The sequence below is a fragment of the Tachypleus tridentatus genome, chromosome 8 (genome assembly GCF_004210375.1).
Source record: "Tachypleus tridentatus isolate NWPU-2018 chromosome 8, ASM421037v1, whole genome shotgun sequence".
Lineage (NCBI taxonomy): Eukaryota > Metazoa > Arthropoda > Merostomata > Xiphosura > Limulidae > Tachypleus > Tachypleus tridentatus.
The window spans coordinates 158,097,188-158,114,968 of NC_134832.1; the positions used below are offsets into that span (position 1 = coordinate 158,097,188).

General features: G+C 34.4%; 2 protein-coding genes across 5 annotated transcripts in view; one reads left to right on the forward strand and one right to left on the reverse strand.

Annotated features, from left to right (window-relative positions):
• The window catches only part of LOC143223814 (dynein axonemal heavy chain 6-like), a 753,870-nt gene that overhangs the window by 243,122 nt on the left and 492,967 nt on the right, over positions 1-17,781 (reverse strand). The gene's annotated exons all lie outside the window — the stretch shown is intronic.
• LOC143223811 (phosphatidylinositol N-acetylglucosaminyltransferase subunit A-like) lies at positions 1,938-17,015 on the forward strand. Of its 3 annotated transcripts, none has more exons than XR_013013083.1 (6): positions 1,938-2,319; positions 2,522-2,607; positions 4,127-4,310; positions 5,467-6,226; positions 12,384-12,469; positions 15,503-17,015. XR_013013083.1 is itself a non-coding variant. In XM_076452286.1 (6 exons), coding segments are annotated over exons 1-6 (510 nt in total). In that variant the 5' UTR covers positions 2,011-2,266; the 3' UTR covers positions 15,505-17,015. The 3 variants fall into 3 exon arrangements, 2 of the variants coding, with proteins under 2 accessions (XP_076308401.1, XP_076308403.1); XM_076452286.1 differs by having other exon boundaries at positions 2,011-2,319; positions 5,467-5,565; XM_076452288.1 differs by lacking the exons at positions 1,938-2,319; positions 2,522-2,607 and adding an exon at positions 2,909-3,482 and having other exon boundaries at positions 5,467-5,565.

Genomic DNA, 17,781 nt, shown 5'->3' on the forward strand with positions numbered 1-17,781 from the left:
CCCCATTAAAACCATGGGCCCTGGGACTAAGTCCCCTCTAGCCCCAACCTAAATACGTCATTGATAGCATGCATACTTAAGAAAAAAAAAGTGTAGATACACGGGTGTTCTAAGTAATGATAACCAAAGCTGGGATCATTTATGGTGTGCGAACATAATGGATTTCATATTTTTTGTCTTTCAGAGAATCTCCAACACATTTCTCAAGTACATACAGTCTCTTACTTAAGTTGGCCAATGGACTCGTGGTGGGGAAAACAAAGTTTAATAATAAAGATAACCATTAATAAAACATAATATATTTTTATTTAGTTTTAAGAATTCTGGAACATACTTACTCCATTATCTGGAAGAAAATTGGAAAAATAATATATGTTGACTAATGATACAGTATTGTCAAACACTACTTTACTGACATGGTAGACAGAAAGAAAATAGATTATGCTAATATGATATTCTATTAATAAAACCGTACGTTTCTCACCAGAAGGTAGGGGGTAAAAAGACTAAAGAACTTCTTTTTGCAAATACACTCCAGCAACATGAATTAAAATACCTTAATAAATGTTTAATTTATAATAATTTAACATTCCTGAAAGTAAAGTTACAGTAAACCCAATCAACCAATACACGTTGTGATGTAACTTAAGAAAGATTAGATCATGATTCAAGTTTAACTAAAGGAGTGCAATTAAACTTTCGGCGAGTTCTCGAAAAGTGTCAATTAACTTTTAAATCAAGTATAGCAAAATTGGGGCCTTTTTTTAAAGTCCTTTTTTTGAATATCATAATCCACTAGCTGCATTTTGGCTCCGTGATATACACACATACGGTGCTAAAGTGGGAAATTAAAAGACGTGAAATATTTAGCACTTTATTAAATAGTTTTAAGTCTGAGAAGCTGTATACGGCGTTAAGAACAGAGCACTCTTTTGTTACGAGTAAACTTTCTTTAATACGAAGTTCAAGGTCTGAAGATTCCGTGATATTGATAAAGAAATTGCGTGACCCAAGGTTTCGACATATGAACAAATAGATGAGTGTCTGGGTTAAATAGTGGACGGCCATTTCATTACAATACTCCTCACAAACTAGTTTTTAAGTGGTGTTTTGTCTTGACAATGTATGAAACTTTACAGTCCCTAATATAATGAATAATTGGCAACTTTCTAAAAATACTGAAGTTTTACAGATAACAAAATTGTAGAGTTAGCAGTTTTAAATATGAAAAATTATAGTTATTGGAACTAACTCTCATTTTTCTAAATTACCGTTAGAACTACGAATGTTTGTTTGTTTTTGAATTTCGCACAAAACTACTCGAGGGCTATCTGTGCTAGCCGTCCCTAATTTAGCAGTGTAAGACTAGAGGGAAAGCAGCTAGTCATCACCACCCACCGCCAACTCTTGGGCTACTTTTTTACCAACGAATAGTGGGATTGACCGAAAATTATAACGCCCCACGGTTGAAAGGGCGAGCATATTTGGCACGACGGGGATGCGAACCCGCGACCCTCGGATTAGGAGTCGCACGCCTTAACGCGCTTGGCCATGCCGAGCCAATGAATTTGGAATTAAAGACGTAGTGCGTAACTTTTACTTAAAATCAGCACTTAAATACGTTTCAAATATTGAGGCCAAAAAAGTCAAATAACTAAAACATTACCCACATGCTTCACTTACATTGCTTTTTAGGTGGCAGTTTTCAAGTCCCAAAACTGAACACAGTAAAACAGAAACATATCTTTATGTACAAGAACTCTTCTGAACCTAACATGATTACATCAATAAAATGATCTTCTCCTTCATATGAACATGATCCCAGAAAATGATCTGATTACTCGGGTGGGTCATATCTTGGGAACCAAATCCCTGGTTTAATGAAAAAAAAATCATTCTTCACATTTTCTCTAACTAACTCATGCAAACAGTATTATTTTGTATCATAGTAGGTCAGTGTGATAAATAAATGAAACCTTTATTAAAGTGAAAGGAGATCATATTTTTATGATAAATAAAATACCTTGTTAAATCACCAAATAGAGCAAGACTAATTCCAAGAAAGGAATATGATAAGTTGAGAATATTTCTATGATGTAGCTTTCTGTGTCCAAAGGTCAGTATTCATGTAAAATGATGACGTAAAAATTATATAAATAGTTAATTAAGCAATGAATACTCTCTTATCCACTAAGTGACATGAATTATTTTAACTCGGTGAAGCTCTGATATTAGCGGTTGCTGGATATTTGATCTTAGTTTACTTATGGCTCAGTTACAGTTCTTGACTAAAGAATCTAGTATAAAGTTATTAAGCATGTATGTTGCTTTTTTTCCTTTTCTGGGAGCTAATGATAGTTTATAAAAATTGTGCAGTCAGTGCTGCATTTTTTTAAAACCTAAATTAAAATTTTCATTGTGTGCATTAATTATGGCATAATGACCAAAATAAAAATATATGTTGTGCAATATGATAATCAGTAAATATAATTAGAAGAATATTATTTAGTTTCTTGTCCAGTTTGCAGGTTGTAAGTACTAAAGTGGGGGGAGTACCTTCGGTTTTACCACCAGACCTGGTGTGGTTGACAGAACCTAGTGTAGCTGGTACGTAATTGTTTTTTCTCACTCATAATTAGCTTTTGTATTCAGAAGTAAATCAGATAATACAAAAGGGTCGTAAACCGCTAAAAAACTGAGTAAGTATGAAAGGTTAACATGAGTATTTCGTGGTTTAGAATAAGTGCCCAAAAACACCTTAACATTTCTGTAAATAAAGGATGCAAGATAAACAAACTTACCATGAAATCCATTACTTGTTTTGCCCTGCAGCACTAAAGAGTCATTAAAACTAACCCTGTGGTGAACAGACTATACTGTCTGTTTCATTCTCATAGCATCCATATCAGCTAGTACAACATTTCCCGTAGCATGGGGCGCTCCACCTTCATCTCAGGGAGGCATAAATTATCTGTGATGAGGCACAATAATGCATAGTTAAGTGTTTAGATATTTTTTTTATTAAAGAAAATAATAATTAATTACTACAATACATATAATGTTTTAATATGTATCTGTGAATTATATCTAATCACACAACTTTCCCTTATCTAAAAAAAATGGTGGCACATGAAATCATGTTTCGTGCATAAAGAGTGATGACAAAAGTTTGGAAAATACTTTACTAGTACATCTGTATCTATACATATTTTTGAAAATCAAAAATGCGAGTGGCCTGCATTAGTGAACTTGCATTGTAAAATCCTTTGGCTCTGCACACCTTATTAGGCCAAACTGAAATACAGATTGCTAGATTACCTCAAAGTTGTATTTAACTATGTAATACCCAGGTACATCAAATCTGTGCAACCATTGTGTGGTTTGTTACATTGAATTGTTAAAAAAAGAAAGCCATTGGATGAAGTGGTTTGAAACTTCAGAATTTCTTTCCACAGGTAGCATCTGCAAAGAAGGTGTTTTGTGTATGTGATATTTATATGAACTTACAGCTTTGAAATGTGGAAAATATTTGTTGTGATACATTTTATTTTCTGTTTTTTGTCCTCTTACACTGTCTTAAAATTTTCCTATACTATTTTACAAAACTATATTGTTGTCCTTAATTTGAAAAATAATATACACAGCTTCACAGTTTTCTATCACTGGAATACAATAAAAATAACTCAAGTTTTAAAGAAACCAATTTTTTGAAGATTTTTAAACCTAAAGGTTTCATTTGATACATGTAATAATTTTAAATCCTGTTTATATTCACTGTTTTTTAAATATTGTTTTAGCAATTTTCTTTACCAATTCAAGCAGTCACTTAAGCTAATATGAACTAGTGGAAACAAGGGTTAATACGAAGGTCTAACAGCAATACAAAAATTCATTTTTTTCAACAAAAACTTTTTACCCTTTCGCACTGTAACATAATACTCCAAATAAATTATGAGAGGATAGAGCTAGCTCTAAAAAGAAATCAGTTTTATATTATTAAAATGAAACATTGTATATTTCACATCAGTGTTGTTTTGTATGACTAAGCCTAAAGTTACATCTGAACTAAATATTGTTGTAGCCTAGTTGAGTTTCTTAAATTTAAAATTTGTTTTCTGTAAATTAGGTCTCGTGGCAGGTCTTAACCAAGCTATATATGATCGAAAAGTTGGAAAAGTTGTACCTCCATGGGTCGCTCATCAGAAAAGTAAAGAAGCATACCAGTGGAAGGATATTGCATCTTGTACTAAAGTAGTGTACAACAAAATCATACAAGACCCTGTGCACAGTCTTGATACTAAACTTAGCTGGTATGTGCTCCTTCTAATAGAAACTATTCTTTATATTTCTAGAGAGCGCAGCTAAGACTTGTCCAGCTTGAAAATATAATAAATAAACATGTCAAATACTTTTTATGAATTATACTGAACATTTTTCAGTACCTTTAGCATTATGCAATCACCTTCCTCTGTGCTTACACGATTGTTATTTGTACAAAGCAATGTGATACTATTTGAATAAAAATACCTTCCCATATTTATCAAACTGAACATTACTACAGTACTGGTTATGGCTATTGGAAAACTGCCAAGTAAATAAATTGTAAGTTTTATACTGTATTCCACTGTGCACAATTGTAGGGATTGGTTCCTTTAAAAGTCCTAACACTTTCTGTTTTGTCACTAGTCAGTCATTATTGTTGAAGAGGTGTGAAATAAGTGATTCATCAGAGCACATTCTATTCATATTTTCTCATCTTATGGTTGAATAAATAGAGAGTTCATGTACCAGTTGAATAGTAAGTAATGAGAAGCATCTCATGTACCACATGAATAGTAAGTAATGACAAGCAGCTTATGTACCAGTTGAATAGTAAACAGTTACCCAAACAGCTCATGTACCAATTGCATAGTAAACAGTTAAAAGCAACTCATGTACCAGTTGGATAGTAAACAGTTACAAGCAACTCATGTTCCAGTTCGATAGTAAACAGTTACAAGCAACTCATGTACCAGTTCGATAGTAAACAGTTACAAGCAACTCATGTACCAGTTGAATAGTAAACAGTTACAAGCAACTCATGTACCAGTTGGATAGTAAACAGTTACAAGCAACTCATGTTCCAGTATAATAATAAAGGGGAATAAGAATCTCGTGTCTTGTTATTTGGATAGTTTCCAAAATTATTATGATACTGAAAAAGATATTGTTGGTTAGAATGGTATGAAATGTATTTATTAGTTTACTATGTAGGTTAAATGTTTTTGTTTTCATAATTAAGTTGATTTCAACTATTTTGTATCAAAACACACCAAGTAATGTATATTTACACAAGTTAAGGACCAACTTTTACTGGTATTAGCCTATAAGGTTTTATATCATAGAAAAAAAGTGATTCTATTTTATTGTTATCTGACGTTAAGTTTACGTTGGTATAAAAACTATTATTTCTTCCCTCTTCCACAGGTATCACAAATTGGTGCAGTTGGAGAACTTTTTTTTGCTCTACTTCCTGCAGCAGAACATTTATTGTTTTTGTTATCTCAGTGGTTTAAACCAGAAGAGGTAAACACCCTTATTGCTAGTGTGTAGAATTCATAGATAATATAAATATATATATACACACACAGATAAATACAGCATAAAACCATTTAAACAACAGAAATTATTATGTAAAGTATGCATGTATTAAGCAGAGAGATATAATGTTAAAATATTGTGCAAAGAAATATTTCTATAAAAAGCCCATATGATCTTGTTATACTTAGAAAACATACACAACACACAGGAAAACATGTTGCATTAATGCCATATTTTTTTTTATAAATTAGATGTCCATTTTCTTATTCAACTGTGTTGTCATAGGAACAACTTGTTTTAAACCTAGTTTTCTTACTGCTTTTTTAAGTGGTACAGTACATCAAAATTGATTCTTTTTAATGTTAACAGTATTGCTTACTATGCTATCAGCCAGTTTTTAATTATGCTTCCATTTGTAATATTATTTAGTTAATGAATTACAGAGATGATATACACCTAATTTATAGAGGTGTGATAAACATACAGCATTAGTAGTGGTGTGAAGAAAAAATGGATGTTCTAAATGGGCTGTATGGAGGGTGGATAAAAAAAGGTGTTGCTGGACAGTGTTTTTTTGTGGATTGAATATTACTGTACCGTAAAATCCGTTTACTGAAAAAGATACCCTGTATTCACCATGGTGAAGGTGAGTTCTGAGTGAAATTATTTGCATTATAACTATGTAATCAAAAGCAAACGCTTCTAAGTCCAGATCCAAATGTGAGATCGGGTGACAGAATTTAAGTTAATACTGGTTAACCTTGTTTGTAGTTAACATTATTTCAAATATAATTCATTTCTGCAAGTGAAATGCAGGGGACAAATAAGTGGTAGGTAAACTGCACAAACACACATGAATTGGCAAAGGACGTAAGAATGGAATCACATAGTGTTTATTCTGATATATTTGTCAATTGTTTGTACTTTGTATGTAATAAAATTTGTTCTTTACGTTAGTATGCACTTGTTTCAGTATGTTTCACAATTCAGTACAGATTGTTTTATTAACTTATGTAAAAATGCTAAAATGCATTCAAATCATGTTGATTAGTAAAAGTATGGTTCCTTAGGCTGCTCAAACCAAGAAAACCTTTTGATTTTGAGGAGGAAAATCTTGAGAATCAAACTATTTCACTCTTGGCCACTTTGCAGTGCTCTTGCACAGGGCATGCACATATGAATCTGGGTTTACAATATGTACGTGTTTGAATTACTCTCAAGTTAGGAGTGGCACACATAAAAAACGTGAAGGAATCTTCACCTTGCCAAGTTGACCATCCTTCACAAGCCATTATTCTCACCAACTCAAACATAGTATACTGTACCTTGTGGAGAGTGAGATTCAAACAAATATATACGAGTCACTAAAAAGAGAGTATTCATATAGGAGCCTAAACTAATTTTTCCCACTGTGCTGTTCCCCCCCATCATATTACAGAATAGCCTACTCAAACAAGACTCACTCATTTCCTACATTTTAAATGTTCCAATTAATAATATATTAATGGTATTAACACTAGCTGATTCCAATAAGATACTTCCCTCTTCTCACAAGATTAACTATTCTCATACAGTGCTGCCATCTATAAACAGTTTTTTTTCTTTACACATGCCCAACTTTCCTTCCTTTGTTCTACCTTCACAACTTTTTTACATTATTTCTCTACCACCCATCTTCTCACTTAAGCTTTTCATCAAAACCCTGAGGGATTTTGGGGGGATATCCTTTCCCTTCTTTATTCTATGTTGGCTCATTTGTCGTCTTCGGCTCTGGCTCTGCATACGTGGTTTCTCTGTTGTTGGGACCTTCTAGACTGTGATGCACCCTTAACTCATACATGTTTACCATCATCTTATCTTAGGTGTTTACATATGGCCCACTTCTATGGTAATACATATTGGACACAATCTCTGAGTCTTTTTGAATCATGAACTTCAGCAGCACAACAACAGTCTGTTATATCTCAGTTATAGCCCAGTACAGCACCTATTACCATTTCTCCTCCCTCTTTTTCCCAACACTTACTTGTTCCTTCTTTTTGAGGTCCTCATCTCATCGCATTCTTTGACAATGCACATCACATCACCTGGTGGATTCTAATCTGGTGAGAGCTTGGCTTATCAATTTTCTTCATTACTGGCATCCTTTCAACATGGAACATTAAGGTCTTCAAGTTTTATTGGAGGGATTCATAATCCCATTTTTTTTCCTTCCTCCAGTGTCTCCTATACCCATTTTCTTTCCTCCATATTGGAATCCCATGACCAGCCAGTGTCTGTTGGAGGTGGTTCAGAAACTATTATCTCAGCAGGACATTGAATCTGTTATATATCTTTCACCTAGTTTTATTCAAGACTCTTTGTTGTTCTTAAGAAAACCAGGACTGGAAGCCTATCATCAATTCGTCTTTCCTCAATTATTTTGTTCAACTCTCCCATTTTACTGTTTCTTACCTGACAGTGGGCATTTTCTCTGGGCTTATGAATGACAGGTATTGATGTCACTAGTGTTTATCTCCATATCCCTATATCCCCATTGTCTCGTTGGTATCTTCAGTTCGTCCATCACATGGTGTTTTATTCCCTACTCTTCAAGTTTGCTTCTGCCCCTTATGTTTTTTGTCAAGAGGTCAGAGCTTTTATTTATCATCTTCATGCTTTGGAGTTGTGATTGAGCCATTATATGGATTATTGGCTTCTTTTAGCTCCTTCCAAACTGAAGTTTGCTAACCATATCCATTAGCTTCTTCTAGTGACTGCTCAAATGGGCTATGTAATCATATTAAAGATGTCCTTCCTTCAGCCTACCCAATATCACACCCACTTAGGTGTCTTTTTCAACACCAATCATTCAGGTCCAGCCTTTTCCTCTGCAGCTTCATTCCATGGAATTGTTAGTTCATCATGCTCTTTCAGCTCTCTCACTTTCTGCTTGTAAGGTTCTGTCGTTTGGGGGACGTGGTCTTCAGTGATGTCACGAGTCATACTTTGTCATGCACATAGGTGACCCCTTCGTTAAACTCTTCATAATCAGTAGAACCTGCTCGGGATCCCTTGTCAATTCCCTTTATCCTTACTTCTAGCTTGATTAACAATCTCTGTTGATGGTTGGACAAGATCCTTATGTTGGTGAATGTCCCACTTCCTTCTCCTTATCCAGAATTACATATTTTCACAGATGCATTCCTTCAGGGCTGTAGAAGGCTTTAGATCAAAAGGTCTTTGCATATCAAAGTTCTTGAGCTTTCTTGCACTCCATTGGACTTTAAATAACTCACTTCCCTTTGTCCCCTGCTAACATCAAAGATTCAATCCCCTTCAATGAACACAACAGGTAGCTCATTGTGGCTTTGCTATAAGAAAAACACATATAAACGTGCTTGCTTCCTCTCACCAGACAATGTCTGTTGGTGATTCTTTCTGACAATTCTACAATGGTAGCTCATATCAATCAGCAAGGGGACACGTGGTCAAGAGACCCCTGTTTTAAAATGTTGGATCTACTATATTGGACCCGCATAGATCATATTAATCTTGTGTGTTACATTCCAGGTGCTTTCAATCTCGTAGCAAATTGCCTTTCATGCCCCAATCAAATATGTCTGATGTAGTGATCTTTAGATCCCTTCATTTTCTGGTGGCTTTGATATTGGTGGGGTTTCATTTTCCCCACGTAGATTGGGCATGCTACCTACTTATCACAGGTTAGCCCTCTTTTAGTCCCCAGCATCTCAGCCTTGGGCTTTAGCTGTGAATGCCTTCAACTAGGATTGATACCATAAATTCCTTTATGTTTATCTTCTTATCTGATTATTTCACCAGGTAATCTCTCTCATCCATACCACTCTGTCAAGTACTTCTCATCACTCCTTATTGGCTACCTCAGCTGTAGTTTCCACAATTACAACAACTGCAATTTTTCCCTCCAGTATCACAACCTTTGTATCCCTTCCTTCTTTATTAACTTTGGTCACTCTTTCTACATCCAGCCATTCACCTCCTTTGTCTTTACATTTGGCTTTTCTCTAGTCCTTGGTGAGTATATCAAGTAGCATTCTGTTTAGCTCATCCCAGACATCCTTCTTCAATGGAGGTGTATCAACCCAAATGGAAAATGTAACTCCAGTATTCCCTACTGACCAACCTACTGTGACTAGAGTGTTAGAGTTTCTAATGTGGATTTTCAACCATGTGTCTTCAATCTCATCGTCCTCAGGTTATTGGGCCGCCTTATTCTGTACCTTTGATTTTTCTGATATAATTGAGTATTTCCTCTCCTGTCCTTACCATGTTAATGTGTTCCCACCAGATTTGTCATCCCCCCTTATGGTATATTCCTCCAGACTGGAATATTAATGTGGTCCTCCATTCCCACAATTTACCTATGTTTCAGCCACTTTCCTCATGTTCCATCATTCTCTTAAAAGGTATTTCCTTCTCCCATTAGGCTGTGGATGTCAAGGGTCAGATTTGTTTATCATTGATGTTTCACATATGTTTTACCACCCTACATATATTCTCCTTTCTTCCTCCCAAAGACCTCAGATGATATGGAGGGTAACTCTCATTTGGCCTGTTTCTCTTCCTTATATTTCTCATCTCTTTTGTTGTTTCAATCCAGATAGACTTCTATATTATACTGCCCAAATAGCTTTTTTCCACGGTACCTGTTACCGACTCTTTATTACTCAGAAATCTTCCTCTATTTGGGATCTTTCCCCTTCTACCGTCACTAGTTGGGTTTGACATTTTATTTGATTGACTTATTCTTACTTGGCTTCCTCCCAGAATTTGTTCCCGATGTTTTCACATCAGATTTAATACTTCACTTTTTCCCTCACATATCATCTTCATCAGCCGTGAAATCCTACAGTCAGGCATGTGGACTACGTCAAATACATTCATCTCCCATTACTTACGCCATATAGCAGTTTCTTCTTTGTTGGGTTTTTGTCTTCCACCTGCACCCATTCTTCAGGCTTCAGTGCAACTTTGAGCAGGTAAGTTTTTATTCCTATTTTTCTTTCAGGAACCCTTGCTTTACTTACTCATTATATGGATCCCATTCTGTGGTGAGTGGTGCCTGACCATCTGTTCTTCAACTTGACATCCCCACTATACAACCGTGTTGACTCATGCTTTACCTTCCATGACTTTGCAATGCTCACAATTGAAATGGGGTGTTCCATAAAATCACTTGTATATGAATAAACTTGCAATGTAATTGCTTCATAAACTTGCCCATTACAGATGGATGGATGAACTGCATGGGTAGAGCAGAAGGGAAAAGCTGCCCATCCCTGCAATGCCTTGTATTAAATAAATCAGTATGGTCCACTTTTCAAATTAGGGTTTCATTGTAACCCATTGCACTGTCTCAGGTGATAACATTCCTCTGGACTTTCTACCACTTTCTCACTCCCATTTCTTCTTGTGGAGTATGGAAAAAACCTTATTACTTTATAATTCCAAGCAACCAGGGTGGTCTACCATAGAGGCACTCTCCTGAATGGATTCCATACAAAGACGACTGTAACCATTCATTGCAGAGTAGAGTGGTGGTGTTTTGCAGGTGTAGATGATATGCTATTCATCAGTATGCAATATACACTCACAAGGGAGAGAGGTGTCAAATTGCAGTTAACCCACTGACTGGGAGTCGAGTCCTCATCCTATTCCCCACATGGATGTCAGTACCCCCGTGGATGGGTTTTGGAAGGGAGGGAAGTACTGTATCAGGAGTTATAACTTTTCTTGACTGAAAATATATTTTCAATAGGTACTTCCTTCTGATAACTCTTCCCACCATTCCTCTACCCACTTTCCTTCAGTGCTTATGTCTTCCGCCAAGCTTTGAAGTGATAGTTCAGTAGAGACATATAGAGGGAGTCATGCTTTTATTGGCAGATGAGTGATGCATGGTGATTTAAAAGAGAGAAATGTTGGAATCATTTGATTTCAATAAGAGGGAGCAGAAAATATGTGGCATGTGTAAAGACAACATTGTGTGTAGAGGGCAGCACTATATTAAAATACATAATCTTGTGAGAGGAGGGAAGTACCTGTCGGAAATACATTTTCAGTCAAAGAAAATTAGAACATTAGCTTTCAATTATTGTTCTGATAAATGTTTCACCTCAAACATAAAGTTTTGTTCAGTTGGACATTTTACCTGTAGACTTCAGGATAGTAGATAAAGTTAAGAAATTTATCAAGATTTTACTAACACAGGTACTTTATAAAGAAGTTAATTGATTTATCAAGATTTTACCAACACAGGTACTTTATAAAGAAGTTAAGAGATTTATCAAGTTTATATCAACACAAGTACTTTATAAAGAAGTTAGTGGATTTATAATCAAGTTTATATCAACACAGATACTTTATAAAGAAGTTTATGGATTTATAATCAAGTTTCTATCAACATAAGTACTTTATAAAGAAGTTAATGGATTTATAATCAAATTTATATCAACACAGATACCTTATAAAGAAGTTTATGGATTTATAATCAAGTTTCTATCAACACAAGTACTTTATAAAGAAGTTAATGGATTTATCATCAAATTGATATCAACACAAGTACTTTATAAAGAAGTTAGTGGACTTATAATCAAATTTTTTGTCAAATAAATTACTTTATTTCTCTTGTGTAGCTTTTTCTCCATGTCATGTTCACAAGAAAGGGACTTTGTTTATTGTTTTTTATAATTTAGGTATTTCTGTATTGTTACGTTTAATGACAGGTCTTTTGCATTAAGAGATTAGAATCTAGATAACATAAGATTTTGATCTGTTTATAGGATATTGACAAAGCTGCAGATGTTAGAAAGAAGTTCCTGTCTCATAGATCAGTACACAGTAAGAGATGACCTCTCTAGCAGATATTGTAAGTCAGCATTTGTTGTTATTTGGTACTCCTTGTGTTGTCCTGTTGTTAACTTATACATACCACATTTGTTTTCTACGGATCTAAAAACATAACAGCAAGGAAACTGCACTGAACGTAAATAAGCTTTAATAATTTACATTCACAGTAGTCAAGTGCATGAAGTAACAGTACATTTCTGTAGATTTTCTAAGTGTCATATTCTTAAGATAAAACAACGCATCTTCTTTTGTTAACAAATACTGAACTCGTGAAAATCATTAAGATAATGAAAATGACATACAAGATAATTTTTGTCTTTTTTTTTTATAAAGTATTGAAACTTACATATTTATACCTAAGGTAACAGGCCTGCAACTTTCTGTCATTCTGTTCTGTCTTCAGTTTGTCTGTTTTGAATTTCGAACTAAGCTATTCAAGAACTACCTGTGCTAGCCGTCCCTAATTTAGCATTATAAGACTAGAGGGAAGTCAGCTAGTCATTACCACCCACTGCCAACTATTGGGCTACTCTTTTACCAAAGAATAGTGGTATTGACCATCACTTTATAATGCCCCCATAGCTGAAAGGGTGAGCATATTTGGTGCAACTGGGATTCAAACCTGCGACCCTCAGGTTACAAGTCGAACGCCTTAACCCACCCGGGCCATGTTGGGCCCTGTCTTCAGTTAATAACGCTAAAACTTACTGTTTGTCTGGGTGTTGAAACATTTCCTACAACCTTGTTTAATATACATTTTTAAAACTTTTTTCAATATGTTATTTGTGTAGCTTTAATTTAAGACAACAATCAGCTTGGTTGTTTTTAGGAAAAATTCCTTTAAAGTAAAACATGATGTATTTTTATATATTTAAAAACGGCTGGTATGGGTTGAGAAGATTTTTATGTAGAGGGGCAAACAACGTTTTGACCTTCTTATGTCTCTGTTAGGTTCACAAAGAAAGAAAGAGGTAACTGACCGATAGCTGACCACATGTTCTAAGGGGGGTTGTGTAATTGAGTGTAGGAATGTAGAGGATGTGCTTGATGTTTGATTATATTTATTAATATAGTTTATGTATAAAGGTGTTCCTTTGTATTGGTATTCATGTTGTACTTTTATACAGTAATGTTAACCCTGAAAAGAATGGCAATATTTTTCATATATGCTTCCATGTTGTTGTTGTTTTTGAGTCTGTACCATCAGTAATGATGAGAGATATGATTATATTTTGCTACAAATATAATTGATATTTAAGCTTTCCAGTAAAGGCACCTAAGTGATATACTTGTTATTGTCTTTGACTGTTTAATGAATGTTTGAGATAAAGATTTTACTTGAAGCCAATCTCTCTCTTTGCTTCAACTTCAGTCAAGGTTAGAGAATTTAGAATTTTGCTCTTCAGTACATTTCCTGGTGAACCTCCTGTTATTCTGCCAGTTACTCAATAGAAAACTGGTAAAATACCACATTTCATCACATTCTCTAAGTTATTATTATTGACATTAGGTGGTGAATTACATGTTTTTTTATTGTTGTTGTTTTTGTTTTGTTTTCTATGGATAAGTAAAACTGTGTTTTGGAAAAACGACTGTACATCCTTATTCTGTAACCTTCTAGTTCCCAGACCTCTTTGAATCTAATAATTAGATGACTTACCAATAATAAAATAGAATTACTTTGTGTACACCCTTACATTCTTCCTCCTGTTAAATTCTTGACACAGATTTCTTTCAACTTACTATTGGAAGGTTCTTTGTGTATGTGTGTTTTCTATTAGCAAAGCCACATCGAGCTATCTGCTGAGCCAACCGAGAGGAATCGAAACCCTAATTTTAGCATTGTAAATCCTCTGTACCATTGGGAGGCAGGTTCTTTGTCTTCATTTTCTTGTAGAAGTTACTCTTGTCACGGAGAAAACAAAATTTTCTAGATGCATCATTCTCTTCAGGAGTAGTTGGGAGGTTATCGTAATATATCGGTAGACTTGAATTCTTTGAATTTTTTCCCTTGTACACTATCCTCTTGAATATTTTAAAAAAATCAAAACATTTAATAAACTCTGTTTCCAGTTGCTTTTTGTTTAAAGAGAATGTGCTGTTTAATCCTGGTTTTTCCATTTTCAAAATACATGGTTCATCCACATAACTGATTGTTAATAATTCTCTCATCAGTATTTTCTTCCTATCAAAAGATGTTTGAACTGTTTAAACATAGGTACACATTTCATTTCCTTCTATGAAATAGTGTTTTATTGTTAAAAGTGTTCGCACTTGTTCCACCTTTCTTTATGAACCTTCTTGAAAGTAGTGTATAAGAATTTTCTACACGTTCACGCACTTGTTCCACTTTTTTTTTGTGGCCTTTATAAATTTATCCTGGAAAGGAAAATTATGTTACTTTCCCATCACAACTCCAATTTCTTTTACACTAGCCACAGTTAACTTTTCTGATAGTAACACTAGTACCTGCTTACATAAGTTAAGGAAAACATTTTAAGACCTTTATTTGATCATTTGAATTATACAAGTGTAATAAGCCCTCATAAGATACCATTAAAGTTTAACACTACATTAAAGTACAAAACAAATAATCTCGTAGATGCATTTTTGGTCAAAGAAGACTAAAATCTCATGGCAACAAATAACAGGAGTAAGTGATACCCAAATACAAGACTGTTTTTCAAATACTGGTTTTAATAAAGTCAGTTATAGTCTTAATTAAGAATGAAATTTCAAATAATATGTAGTTGTTTAGTTATTAAGCATTATTTGGTAGCTACATAACATAATTTCTGTTTACAAGTAACATATTGGCTCAGAAAATATTTTCAGCATAAGTAACAGTAATTTGTAACAAAATCTGATATTTCTGGGACCATTTTATCTGTTCAGCTTCGTAGCTTCATGGTTTATGTTTTTTTATTTAAAGTCTCGGTAATTTCATTATTCCTATCTTTGATGGGATTGTTTTGTTTTAGGGTAATGTGCTAGACTCTGGATATAGAATTATTCAGTTACTTTGTCTTTCAATTTATTTAATTTTTTACAGGAACTTTGAAACAAGTGCATCACTTTGGAACATATTTCGAATTCTGACAGAGTTAAAGAAGAGAACTGAAGTTTCATGGTGAAAATAAATAAAGTGAAACTGTTAATAGTCCTTCAAACTGGTTAACAGACACAAGAAGATACCAAGATAGGAATGTACTTCAGGACTATCTGTACCTCTTTCAAGGGTGTTTAATTAGTTACCACAATCCAGAAGTGACAAAATATCTGAAGCATCTGTCTGACTTCATGTATGCATAAGGATGTATATTTAGTTTACTTTCTACATGAGTATGTAATAACTTATACTACAAGTTACTAGTAATCTTTCTTCCTGTGTTTCAATCAAATGAAATCCATTACAATACCACAAGGTGTCTCCTGTTCTTTAAGCTGTGGGTGTGTTACAAAAGAAGTAGTCAATCCTTTAGCACAGGAGGTGGGAGAAGTAGTGGTTTGCTATCTTCTCTCTGATAAGTAGCTCAAAATTAAAGATTGTGGCAGATAGTTTCAGTAGCTTTTGCCATAAATACAAAATACTGTTAATGATTGTTTATCTTTGAGTAAAGGTTTGGTTTACACTTAAAGTAAGTGACTTATAAGCTGCTACTTTATACAAAATCCATAAAGACATTTTATAAACATAAACAATTACCACTTCCTCACCTTCATTTTCTACAATGTGTAGTCGTATTTGTTTTCTTCTGATAAGTTCAGCTGCTGATGTCCAGTGCATGTACAGTCATATCTAACAATGATGTCAGTGATGGTGTAAAGTTCAAAAATACAGAAATGTACATAAATATCTGTACTAGCCTGGCTCAGTTTTTTTTACCAATCACACAATAGATACATTTCACAACAGTTAAATATAGCTAAAGATCAAATTGTAGAGTCTTGAGTATCAATTTCAATTAGAGAATGTTTTAGTAAAACTGTACTTAAAGATTGGTTTAATGTTATACTTAATTGTTGCTTACTTCATGAATGAACCAGAATACCTGTTACTAATAACTATAACACAGGTTTGACATGGAGGTGTAATTGTAATGAATTTCCACAGCCAAGAAAATCGTATATGTAAGACATAATGGGATTGCTAATAACATTGTGTTAACAAGTATGAAAAGTCCAATGCCAACTGAAATTTTGAAACACTGTTCAGCATAAAATGTTTTAGTATTTGTTTAAAATGCATAATTGATTATCTTGCATAGTATAACTGAAGTATTCTGCTTTCATACAATATTTGTTATTCTTGCATAACTTAAGTATCTTTCTTCATCATTGTACGTGTTACCGTTGTAACTATGGCTTCTTTATGGTATTTGTTATGAAGCCACTACATTAACAGTTGACAACTTTGATTTCAGTAAGGTATTTGTTGTGACTTCTCTGAGCGAGATTAACAGTGGCTACCGTATTATGTTGGTTGGCGGTTTATGTAAATTTCTGTTTGTTAAACGGTGTGTTACCTGTGGATTATCGATTAATGTATATGTTTGAGAGACTGTCATGTATTATGTTTATTCAAACATATAACAATAGAAAATCAGAAAAACCAACTTCAGTGATTAACTCTTTCACTGCAAAGTCCGACTGCAGTCGATCCTACGACTTTTTGACATTTGCGACTATCGTCAAATTTTTATATTGTCTTTTTTATTCATCAGGTAGTAGCACTTTAGGGCAAATGCATAGCTTCCACTTAATAAGCATTAGATGTTTATCTTGGAATATTTACTTGTTCATGAACCTGATCACGTGATTAGTATTGTTTCAGGGATGCAGAAAAGGGAAGAATGTTGTCAATAAAGTTTCCAAGATGGCTTCGTGTAGGTGTTCGTCATTCACTGCAGCTCAAGTTTTGTAAATAACTCAGCAAGATTCAGACTCAAGGAGTGACTGCTTTGAGTACGAAAGCTCAGAAGAAGACTCGGAAAACAATGGTGAAGAAAGTACATTAAGCACACAAAGCAAATTGAAAGTAACCAAGATAGTAGAGACAGTTAAAACCACGAGGGGGCGTTGTTCCACTACAAGGGGAAGAACCACCATGGTTCGACAAAGGGCCCGAGGAAACAGTTCAGGAATTCCACCACAAGTACAGTCCCAATCTCTGCCTGAACCCTGACCATCGACCATTTCAGAACAGGATCTCAGTGGGAAACACTGGAAGAAATGGAAACGTTTGAACAGGATTGATCACCGAACATACTTTCCCTATCAGTTGTGGGGCGTTATAACGTAGCTGTCAATCCCACTATTACTTGGTAAGAG